This window comes from Myxocyprinus asiaticus, chromosome 38 (genome assembly GCF_019703515.2).
Source record: "Myxocyprinus asiaticus isolate MX2 ecotype Aquarium Trade chromosome 38, UBuf_Myxa_2, whole genome shotgun sequence".
NCBI classification, from domain to species: Eukaryota; Metazoa; Chordata; class Actinopteri; order Cypriniformes; family Catostomidae; genus Myxocyprinus; species Myxocyprinus asiaticus.
The window spans coordinates 4,453,514-4,465,680 of NC_059381.1; the positions used below are offsets into that span (position 1 = coordinate 4,453,514).

A 12,167-nucleotide genomic window follows, 5' to 3' on the forward strand; every position below is an offset into this window, starting at 1 on the left:
TGCAAGATTTTATGCATTACACATCTGCCACACTATTGGCTGATTAGATGATTGCATGAATAAGTAAGTGTAGAGGTGTTCCTAATAAAGTGCTCAGTTTGTGAATAACTGTCAGGTGATATTATTCCATTCTGCAAACTGACTGCAAAACCATATGATACATTTTTTAAAAAATATGTTCTCCTTTAAATATCTTCAGTGTAGTTATATAGATTGAGAAGGGTAAAAGGCCTATAAATAACTAGAACTGAATAAATATAGTAAACAATAAAGCACTGAAATTTACCCTTTAATGGCACAAGATATACAAACAGAATCAAATTCAATTGAGTGTATCAGCATCTGGGAGTATAAACAGTTTGTGTGTGTGTTAAGTGCAGTAAACTCATACAGCTCCAAAAGTAGCTATTCAAAGAACATTTGATCACATTTTCTCTGGATTAGACAGAAAAACTAGAAAACAGGTTAGACATTTTTTTAAGCTAACATATTTGTATAAAAGCGTTGTGATTGAACATGTATGTGTGTCTCAGTCGGCTCCCTCTGTGGTGACTGAAGACACAGCATTGACGTAATAAGGTCCCTCTCTCAGGTAGGTCTTCAGCTTTAAGTAATTTTCTGATCCAAAGATCTCCTGAATGCTGGAGGTGCTCAACAGCGCCCCCACCAGCTCATATTTACAATCCTTGGCTTCTTTACCAGTCCCCACTGACCGATCCATCACCCACTCCACAAATCCAGGTGTGTCCATCATCAGCTGCTGCCCCCACGGTTGACAAGCAATTGCCTGAAATATGATATAATAAGCCATGAACAACAGCAAACTTATAATATCCATGTTCTTAAACAACACATTTCAAGAGCTCATATAAATGGAAAACAGTTTTTTTTCTTTAGTTTGTAGACATACTCAAACATTCATAAATTAAAACTCCCTCCCCAGTCCACCCAGAACATTTATTGAAACTAAATCAGCAAAAATTGCAAAAAAAAAAAAAAAAAAAAAAATTACGATGAAGCCTCAGGTCTATTATCAGTGATACAAGTGTTTTTTTTGTTTGTTTGTTTTGTTTTAAACTGAACAGAAACACAAGGTAGAGTTACATATTTGAATAAGTACAAGACCCAGAATGTTATAAATAGGGTTGGGATTTGGGAACTGAGAACCAGTTCTTATTTGGAATCGGTTCCACTTTTTAAAACATACCAATACCATATGATTTTCATGACTTTCGGTTCGTTAAATGGTTTTTCAACATGCCAATGTGGACGGAAAACTGTCCTAAAATACTGAGTGTTTTCTGTAGCGCTATTTAGTGGCAGCGCTGCCTCTCTACTAAATCAATGACCTGAAACAGTCATTGCGACCATTGTAGCCCAATTCCGAAACAAATTACTTTTTATTAGTCGATTCTTTTGAATCTACAACTTGAAACACACAGCATGACCACTGTAGCCCAATTCCCAAACTAATGACTCTTGTGAGTCAATTCTTTGGGATCTTCAACATGAAACACAGCGTGACCCAGGTAGTGTGGTTCCAGAATCCCGAACAAATTACTCTTATGAGCCGATTCTTTTGAATCTACAGTGTAAAACACACAGCACGACCAGTGTAACCCAATTCTCAAATGAATGACTCTTGTTGAATGAATGAGTCGATTCTTTTGAATCTACAACATGAAACACACAGCATGACCACTGTAGCCGATTCCCGAACTAATGACTCTTATGAATCGATTCTTTGGGATCTACAACATGAAACACACAGCGTGACCCAGGTAGTGTGGTTCCAGAATCCCAAACAAATGACTCTTATGAGCCGATTCTTTTGAATCTACAGAGTAAAACACACAGCACGACCAGTGTAGCCCAATTCTCAAATGAATGACTCGTTGAATGAATGAGTCGGTTCTTTTGAATCTACAGCGTAAAACACACAGCACAACCAGTGTAGCCCAATTCTCAAATGAATGACTTGTTTAATGAATGAGTCAATTCTTTTGAATCTACAGTGCGAAACACACAGTGTGACCCAGGTAGTTGTGGTTCCAGAATCCCAAACAAATGACTCTTATGAGCTGATTCTTTTGAATCTACAGAGTAAAACACACAGCACGACCAGTGTAGCCCAATTCTCAAATGAATGACTCTTGTTGAATGAATGAGTCGGTTCTTTTGAATCTACAGCGTAAAACACACAGCACAACCAGTGTAGCCCAATTCTCAAATGAATGACTTGTTTAATGAATGAGTCAATTCTTTTGAATCTACAGTGTGAAACACACAGTATGACCCAGGTAGTTGTGGTTCCAGAATCCCGAACGAATGACTCTTATGAGACGATTCTTTTGAATCTACAGCGTGAAACACACAGCATGACCACTGTTGCCGATTCCCAAACAAATGACTCTTATGAGCCGATTCTTTTGAATCTACAGTGTAAAACACACAGCACAACCAGTGTGGCCCAATTCTTAAATGAATGACTCGATTCTTTTGAATCTATAGCGTGAAACACACAGCATGACCGCTGTAGCCCGATTCCCAAACTAATGACTGTTATGAGTCGATTCTTTGGGATCTACAACATGAAACACACAGCGTGACCCAGGTTGTGTGGTTCCAGAATCCCAAACAAATGACTCTTATGAGCCGATTCTTTTGAATCTACAGCATAAAACACACAGCACAACCAGTGTAGCCCAATTCTCAAATGAATGACTCTTGTTGAATGAATGAGTCGGTTCTTTTGAATCTACAATGCGAAACACACAGTGTGACCCAGGTAGTTGTGGTTCCAGAATCCTGAACGAATGACTCTTATGAGTCGATTCTTTTGAATCTACAGCGTGAAACACACAGCATGACCACTGTAGCCGATTCCCGAACTAATGACTCTTGAGTCGATTCTTTTGAATCTACAGCGTGAAACACACAGCATGACCACTGTAGCCGATTCCCGAACTAATGACTCTTGAGTCGATTCTTTGGGATCTACAACATGAAACACACAGTGTGACCCAGGTAGTTGTGGTTCCAGAATCCCGAACGAATGACTCTTATGAGCCGATTCTTTTGAATCTACAGCGTAAAACACACAGCACAACCAGTGTAGCCCAATTCTCAAATGAATGACTCTTGCTGAATGAATGAGTCAATTCTTTTGAATCTACAGTGCGAAACACACAGCGTGACCTGTGTAGTGTGGATCCTGAATCCCAAACGAATGACTCTAAAGCCTGGTTTTATACAGTACTTAACTCCTCCACATGAGCATGAGGCTTCACGTGCAGAAAGTGACATCATGTCAGGTTTTGGGGAATTTAAGGAATAGGGCAGGGTAGATGTGCCTGCACATTTGAGGCATAATAAAAATAAAAACTGCACTTCTTATTTCCAAATATGTAAACCTCAAAAGAAAGAATCGTACTGAAACCGCTATGGAATCAAAATCGTTAAGAGGAATCAGAACCAGATTCATTAAATGTATTATGATTACCATCCTTAGTTATAAAACACCTACAAATACATATACAGTACACACACACACTCTCTCTCTTACAGCAAAGATCCTTAGTGCACTGCAGTGGAGCTCAGAGAACGGTTGCATGCTTATATTTCGGATCATCACCATTGGCTGAGAGCTCAGACATTTAAACCACAACTCCGTCAACAGTAAGAGGTCATCTGTCTGCTGTTCCACCTACAGACAAAACAAACAAATCCATAGAACAATCCTTACACAAACAAATCTACACACAAACCACAAATATTTATACAATCTATGAACATGTTTCCTTTCAAAGCTTCACAGACAAATCAGAAAGTAAATGCAATGGTCAAAATTTGACCATAAATCCTTTTACTGATTAAACTGAACAGAACACACACTTACAGGTAATGTGAGAAGTTGAGCTAGTGCGTCCAAACATCTGACTCGGAGTTCATTGGCTCCCTCAGAGGCGACTGTATTGATTCTCTTTAACACAGAAGTAAACTTTTCACCTGTAATAGATAGATTACTTAGAGACCATAACAGAAAACATTCCACAAGCCCCTAACTCAACATATAATCCCAAATCGTCACACACGGCCTTGAATACATACACAAACTCACAGTTACCTGTTTTATGCAGAACCTGTTTACCCTCCACAGTCCCCCCCAGTACACCGAGCGTATCCAGGGCGACAGGGGTCAATGTGGGGTCAAGGTTCATTACCATGTTGAAGACCACCTCAAGAAATACTGGGTACTTCTCGCACACCTGCTGAGGGCTGTCCATGATCGCAAGACTCCCGAAGAACTTCACCAGTCCTGAGCAAACACAAGCATAAGTTATGAGGTATGTTACAATATTAATATTATAAAAAACAGTAATGTAAGAGTTTAATGTTCCATGTAAACATATTTTAACATTCACAACTCAAAACTCTCTCCCCAGTCCACATATTGAAATTAAGCTGCATAAAATTACTCTGGAATCATCATGGTTATGACATCACAACTATGAGCGAGCTCATTAACATATATCCGCCCCTATTTACAGATCAACAGCCAGTTATAGAGTCCAACAGTGCCCGCCCACTTTTGTCAGCCATCTTGGTTCCGGACGCATGTTTCCCATTAATTTTTTCCATAGCAATTTAATGAAAACCTTCATAAACCAGCTGCGATTTGAAGCAAAAAAAAAAGTTTTTTTGTAAATTCGGTCAAAAACACTATAAAGATTCAAGACTCTGTACTTAACATCTTTAATGATGGAATGAACTCCAAACACATGAAGCATTTCGAATGATGTAATTGATTTAATTGTTGTTGATTATAAGTGGGCGGTCACTGCAGAGCTCTTTTGGTGTGCTTTGTTTGCCACGATTCTCTGATTCATCAGGAATTCGGATATTAATTTAAGTAGACTATTTTTTCTTCAACAGAATCGATTAACAACCTCGGAGCTCACAGTAGGTCTGTCTGTAAAGGTTTAAACGTTTTTGTTAATAATCAGTTCTCCCTATGGAAAAAATTAAAGGGATTTTTATTTCCAGAATTATACTGTTGCGCTCTATAACAGAGGTAACTTACATATATAGGAGTCATTGAGGTATGCTAGCAAAACAGCCTGTTTAATTGACAAAGATTATAAGTGGACTTCAGGGAAATAAAGTCAATAAAATGTTCATACACAGAGAGTCACACCTGGCAGGTAAAGGTTTGAGAAGGGATCAGATTCTGCAGCGATTATCATGTTTGAGATTTTATCCATGATCCCTTGCTGTGACAGATATTGACGGCCATGTTGACTCTGAGCCAGATTGGTGACCATCTCAATGGCGGTCGCTCTAAGGGAAAAGACAGAGAGAACTAGTGAGAAAGAGTTTGCAACTGTGTACTTATCACTGGTGGCATAAATGTGTGTTTTGTATTGTATTAGCATATTATGGCTGTGCGTGTGTGATTGTTACCTGACCAACACATCATCTCCAGTCAGTTCTTCAAGCAACTGTGAGATTAAACTGCTGTTGGCGCAGTAATCCAGAGAAACCGGAGACGCAGTAGACACCTCTACAATCAACTGCACACATACAGAACAGAAAGAAAACATTTCTATAGCAATTAGGGCTGGGAATAGATACAGATTTCCCGTTTCGATTCAATTCCGATTGAGAAGCTCTTGATTCGATTCGGTTCCGATTTCGATTAGGACATGGGTCAAAATATTAATTTTCCGATGCATCGCGATCTTCATTTGAATGATCTTGATATCGAGAAATTGGCAGTGCGATACTGAAGATATTGTTGACTTTTGTAAGTTGCTTTGGATTTACTTATATGTGCAACTCTCTACAAATCAATCACAAATGAGACCAAATGTGACTTAAAATGTCTATGATTCGCCGCTGTCTGGTAAATGTTCAGAATTCACTCTCCAGTGATTGAGTAGTACATTTTTTTTTGGGGGGGGGGGGGGATTTTTCCCCTTTTTCTCCCAATTTGGAATGCCCAATTCCCAATGCACTCTAAGTCCTCGTGGTCACATAGTGATTCGCTTCAGTCCGGGTGGCGGAGGACGAATCCCAGCTGCCTCCGCGTCTGAGACAGTCAACCCGCGCATCTTATCACATGGCTTGTTGAGCGCGTTGCCACGGAGACATAGCGCGTGTGGAGGCTTCACGCCATCCACCGCGGTAAAACTTGGATTTGACTCATTCCGTGTAGTGTGTGTCCGAAGACGAGATCTACGCAATCTCTTTTAATACCCTTTCTGTTCTTTAGTGATCAAAAACAACAAAACATAAACATTTAAATTTAATCACGAATAGCACAGATGCGCTAAAGAAGCCATTCGAGCCCTCTCACGTTAATATGCGCTCATTTACAGACGCTCTTCACAGAATTGACAGTTTTCTTAAAGAGACAGTACCCATTTTTAGCATGTGTTCAACAAATCAATGTAAATACTACAAATTATGTAACTAAACAATAAACATGCAATATAATATAATATTTATTGATGGAATACATGGATTTGTACATATTTAAAAAGCTTAAATGTGACTAAAATGATGAAAAACAAATAAAATATAATTTGTAAAATTTATATTTTCATAATGTACCTAGTTAAAAGGTCCCCTGTATAATTAACAGCATTAGCTGGGAGAGATTTTCTGTCATATGCAAGCAAATAGACATTATAACAGAAATATACTCATGAATCGAAATCGGAATCGAATTCTGATTCATGCGGGTATATTTCCATTAAGTCCATTTTGCATACATACGAAAGAAACTCTCGCTCAACTAATGCTGATAATTATACAGAGGACCTTTTAACTTGGTACATTACAAAAATGTTATTTTTGCAAATCTAAAATTAGATAAATATATTTAATAGCAGTTCTTGACATTATTTGACTAGATCACATCCTGTCCTGTAATGCCCTGTAAATTTAGCAGCTTTTCATCCATAAATTGTCTGACATACCTCATACACTCTGTATCTAATGCTGTCACTGGTGGTCATCACATCCTTGAGTTTGTTCAGCAAATCAGAGCGGAACAGAGCATCAAGCCCTGCCTTTGTTTTACTGAGTTTACTCAGGGCAGATATCGCCTGGTGGAAAAATTCACAACAAACCACATGAAAAGACTAAATGTAAATAATAATAAGATCAGTCCATGCAGGGAAAAAATGGCAGTGTTTATTTGTACTATACTGGTTACGGTTTATTAAGTAGTGTTTCCAATGTTACTGATGAGTTTGTGTCAGTACCTCTTTGGCCACAGCGATACGTTCAACGCTGATGCAATGAATCACATCACGCAAGATTTCCGCACTGTTCAGAATTGGAGTCACTCCATCATTATGACCAACCACACGCCCGATCTATGAACAAAACACACGGAAGAGTGAGATGGATGGTTGGAGAGATGGATAGAGTGAACTGACTGTACTACTGACCTGTGAGAGTGTGAGCACTTTGACAGAGTCATCAGGATGGTTCAGTCCACTCTGGAGTGCTGCCTTGTAGTTCTGAGCCAGCTGGATGGGTTCTAACGCCTGCAGAACATGATTCAGGATTTCCACACACACTTCAATCTGCTCTCTGTGAATACACACACATACACATGTTGAAAATATAAACCTGCCAGACAGCTTCATAAAGTGTGACATGACATAAAACAAGTATACATCAGGCGATTCATACAATACACTGACTTTTTTGAAACCATCAAATGAAAATCAGCTTGTTTTGATTATACAGAAGGATATAAGATGTGCATCGATTTCAACTGTAATGTTTTAAAGCAGCATTGAAGCACTTTATTTCTTTTACTTGAAGTCCACTAATGTAAGCCAAGGTTTCTTGCACCAAAAATAGACAGAATTTCATTTTAATGACCATTTCCACCCTCTTTGAACCTTAAAATTGAACAGTGTGATTTGGGGCAAGTGTATCAGAAGGTTTAAAAGCAGATATTTGAAGATGATATTTTTGTTACTTATACAATACAATTATTTAGTCAAAAAAGTGATTTGATCTGTAAAGTCTAAACTGTGATGTGGGACTACTTTTCTAAGTGGATGAACTTCTGACTTGGACCAAATTAAAGGAATATCCCAGGTTCAATACAAGTTAAGCTCAATCGACCGAATTTTTGTATAATATTGATCTTTAAAAAAAAAAAATCAAAAATCACGGTTACAGTGACTTACAATATGTGAATAAGGGTCAATCCGTAAACATTAAAATACAGACTGTTTCAAAAGTATAACCACAAGACGTATAATAACATGATTTTAGTTTGATAAAATCAATTACTTATCCTTTCTGTATAAATGTATATCCAATTTTACAATGATGTTGCCATGACAACCTAATGCCATACACCTTTAATCCATGTAAACGATGATTTAAACAACTTTACAGCTCAAATAATACACAAGTTTTAACCTGAAAACTATTACAAGTGCTTTCATAAAATAATAAGCTTCACATTTCTGCCTTTAAACCCTCCAAAAATTGGCCCCCATTCCCCATTCTAAATTATATATATATATATATATATATATATATATATATATATATATATATATATATATATAGTTTGTTAGTTATTTAATACTATGCCACAAATGCTGTTGATTGAGCCCTTGTATTGAACCCGGAATATTCCTTTAACACCTCTGTACACAAAGAAATCAATTTGAATTATTATGTTGATCATGTAAATGGCAATAAAACAGTTTGTACTGAATTTAAAAACAATGCAAAATACAAGCGGTTTTACTAGTGACTACAGACTTTTGGACCCCACTCTATAGTATGTTATCTACTGACAGTCTGCAGCCTGTGGTATGTATTGTGTCTCTTGACGCAGCAGTATCAACACTCACTTGTCATCCGTGTTCAAAAGCCCGAATATGATCTCCAGTCGGGCCCCAGACACCACCTCCCTCAAGCCGCTCACGGGCGTCGCTAAGACGGCGGTCCGGAGATTCTTCAGCTCCTCGATCGGCTCCTCTGATCCACAGACTTCATTCAACAGACTTTCTATAGGCGCCGCCATGATGCTCAATTGTTTTGGTCACGTGACCGAATGGCGGAAAACGTGCTCGTGGGTTCAGAGAACTCAAGTGTCACAAACTAAACTAGAGATAATAGCTGTTATTTTGACCAGACACACCGTGTAAACCCACCAGAGTGTTACTTTATAAAGTAAAACCAAAATACATCCATGATAAACGCATGATATTATCTGAGGAGTCTCATATGTCTGTTTGCATGTGAGCTTTCAAACAAATATGAATGTTAAATTAACCATATCTGTCTAAAGAAGTTGTAATATAGATATAACTTTACACAGATAAAGTTAGTAAGCGGTTTTCTCGAACTAAAATCATGTTAACATTTATAATGTTTAGGCCTATGTATTGTGGCTATACTTTTGAAACTGTGTATTTTAATGTTTTTGGACTGGCCCCATTCACTTCCATTGTAAGTTCCTTACTGTAAACATTTATTTTATTTTAAGAAAAGGAGGGGCAAGTCAAAATTATTTTTTGTGGTAATCAATGTTATGCCACATATACTGTCCGTTGAGCTGAACCTGGAAAATGTCTTTACATTTTCAAACCGTCCAGTGGTGTTAATATGCTAATACATACTTTTATAGCTTTCAAGGGATCACCTTGAACCCTCTTGTTGGAATGCTGTGGAACACAAAGAGGCAGAATGTTAGGGACTCACAGCCTCAGTCACCATTCACTTTCATTGTGTGGAAAAAAGAGCAGTGTCAACATTCGTCAAAATCTGAGGGTAAGCGATGACAGATTTTTTATTTTTGTGTGAACTCACCCTTTATTTGTAAAGACTCTTATAGATGTGTTTTGCCTTTTATTTTCCTTAAAGGGAAATTCCGGGTTCAATACAAGTTAAGCTCAATCGACAGCATTTGGCATAATGATTACCACAAAAATGGAAATAAAATAAAATCTGGGTTACAGTGAGGCACTTACATTGGAAGTGAATGGGGCCAATCCGAAAACGCCAAAATACGTTGTTGCCATGAAGACGCAGCGCTTTAAACTCTAAAACGAATTTAAAAAACAATCTTTAGCTATATCTCAAATTACACACTAGTTTAACAGAAGAATTAAAGTGCTTTTATAACATTTTAAGCTTCACATATCTGCCTTTAAACCCTCCAAAAATTGGCCCCATTCACTTCCATTGTAAGTGCCTCACTTCGATTTTTGCTTTATTTAAAGGAAAGGAGGGACGTGTCGAAATTCTTTTCAACATTATGACACAAATGCTGTCCATTTAGCTTAACTTGTATTGAACCCAGAATATTCCTTTAATTTGTTTAGTGACTTTTTTCCCCTCTGTCAACCAGTAGATGACGCCATTGGGTCTTGTTTTCTTGTCTTCATTTATTCATTTTAATATGGGATTTGTTATTGACAACTCTTTGTATTTGTCCTTAATAAAGCTTCTCTCTCTGGTTTGTCTAGAGCTCAGTCTTGAATTTTTACTCACCTTTTGTATTTCTCAAGCATTTTCGTTTCTGCAAGAAAGCCTTACAATAAAGGGCTGTGGTGGTACCATGGTATCAGATAGCAATACTATGGTACTGAAGGTTTACCATGTCTATATAGCACAATATTAACATGGTACTCCAATGTACTTCGAAGAATACCATGGTACTCCTATGGTACATGTCTAAAAAAGGTATACAGTGCATATGGTAATACCATGGTTCTTTTAATTTAGTCACATTTATCTTGCATATGCATTTGTGAGGTCACGTCGCTTAATATCAGCATTTGTGGACTCTGTGAATGTTGTAGGGTGCGTGTCAACTCATAGCTGTGAATTGAGCAGTAATCCCTGTTTGGCTGCAGGAACGCAGGACCAGCGCCTGTAGATAATTCCAGGATTATTGTGTATTATTCCACACTGGCAGGTCCATTTAGTGCCAGCCGCAGAGGTGCCCATTCACAGAACATCTTCAGCAGGGGGAATGTCTTATAATGCACATGTTTCATCCACATTTTCTATTCAATTCGATACACAATCTCTATCCGCACAATTACAGGTGTCATTCATAGTTCATAGCAGATTTCTAACACTATGTAGCAATAGTAATAGTGAAACTGACCTTTGCAAACACCACTGTGTACACAAGCTATATTTGTGTGACTGTATGTGAACTCCTACCTGAAGCATTAATTATGGGTGGGATACTCCTGTTTACATACACACAGATCAAACCATCTCAGTGGTGTCTGTGGAGGACCCATTTTGGAGTCATTGAAATCAGTGGCCTTATTGATCAAAATCACTCTCACCCTTTACAAAGACTGATTATGCCATGTTCAAAGCGTATTTTGATACTTTTTCTTTCTTCATATGTTCCTGTAGAAAGTCCTTTTCGAACTTCAGTTTCAGCTATATGAAGTTCTGTTTTTTACATGCAGGCGCAGGGTGAGTATTCTTGTATTCTGATTCTTTGATTCTTAAACTGACTTATGAAGTTGCAAAAAATTAGCTTTTTCAATATCAGTGGCAACTTACAGTAGTATCATTTTAAAATTGAGAAGAGAAAGTAAACTTAAACACACAAATATGTTCAGAACTCAATGCAAAAAAAAAATCTTGAGTAGCAAAATTTAACTTCCTGAGACCCCGTGTCCACATGCGTGGACATTATGTTTTGGCTTCGCTATAGGCTATGCATAATTTAAATTTCATTTAATCTCAGTTCAGGAGACTCTAGACTGTCTCTGACTGAAAGGGTTAAACTTTCGATAAGTCATTCCCTAATTAGGGAGCAAGGGAGCACCCTATAGCTTTCCTATTCAGCCAAGTGCATTCACTCCTAACATCCGGTCAAAAGTGTCAGGCTGCAGATGATGTTTGGATCACTCAACATGTTTGGCAGACATGAGACAATAATAATCAGTATATAGATTCAGAATTTATAATGTATAATTTTATTTTAACATGGTTGGCAGTGATTGGATGATGCTGGCCATTATTTTGAATCAGAATGAAATGCTAATTTCTGATGTAATGTCTGTAACGTCTCAAAAAACATGAATAACCAACACTCCTGGAAACATAATTAACAATTTGATTAAAAATAAATCTGACTTTCTATA

The 12,167-nt window shown here is 37.7% G+C and overlaps 1 protein-coding gene across 1 annotated transcript; it reads right to left on the bottom strand.

The window, feature by feature from the left end:
* Positions 1-276: 276 nt before the first annotated feature.
* Positions 277-9,087, bottom strand: LOC127429301 (26S proteasome non-ATPase regulatory subunit 5-like). The gene is made up of 10 exons (XM_051678256.1): positions 8,898-9,087; positions 7,461-7,605; positions 7,272-7,385; positions 6,984-7,112; positions 5,464-5,573; positions 5,198-5,340; positions 4,127-4,318; positions 3,899-4,008; positions 3,566-3,706; positions 277-787 (listed from the first exon to the last, which is right to left on the bottom strand). The coding sequence occupies exons 1-10, from the start codon at positions 9,068-9,070 to the stop codon at positions 530-532; spliced, it is 1,515 nt and encodes a 504-aa protein (XP_051534216.1). The 5' UTR covers positions 9,071-9,087; the 3' UTR covers positions 277-529.
* Between the last annotated feature and the right edge of the window lie 3,080 nt (positions 9,088-12,167).

Excerpts from the sequence above, each read along its gene's own strand:
- LOC127429301 (XM_051678256.1), bottom strand. The coding sequence starts at position 9,070 with ATGGCGGCGCCTATAGAAAGTCTGTTGAATGAAGTCTGTGGATCAGAG. Across the intron at positions 7,606-8,897 it reads CTTTTGAACACGGATGACAA|AGAGCAGATTGAAGTGTGTG; the intron begins GTGAGTGTTGAT and ends GTGTATTCACAG. Across the intron at positions 3,707-3,898 it reads CTCAACTTCTCACATTACCT|GTGGAACAGCAGACAGATGA; the intron begins GTAAGTGTGTGT and ends TTTTGTCTGTAG.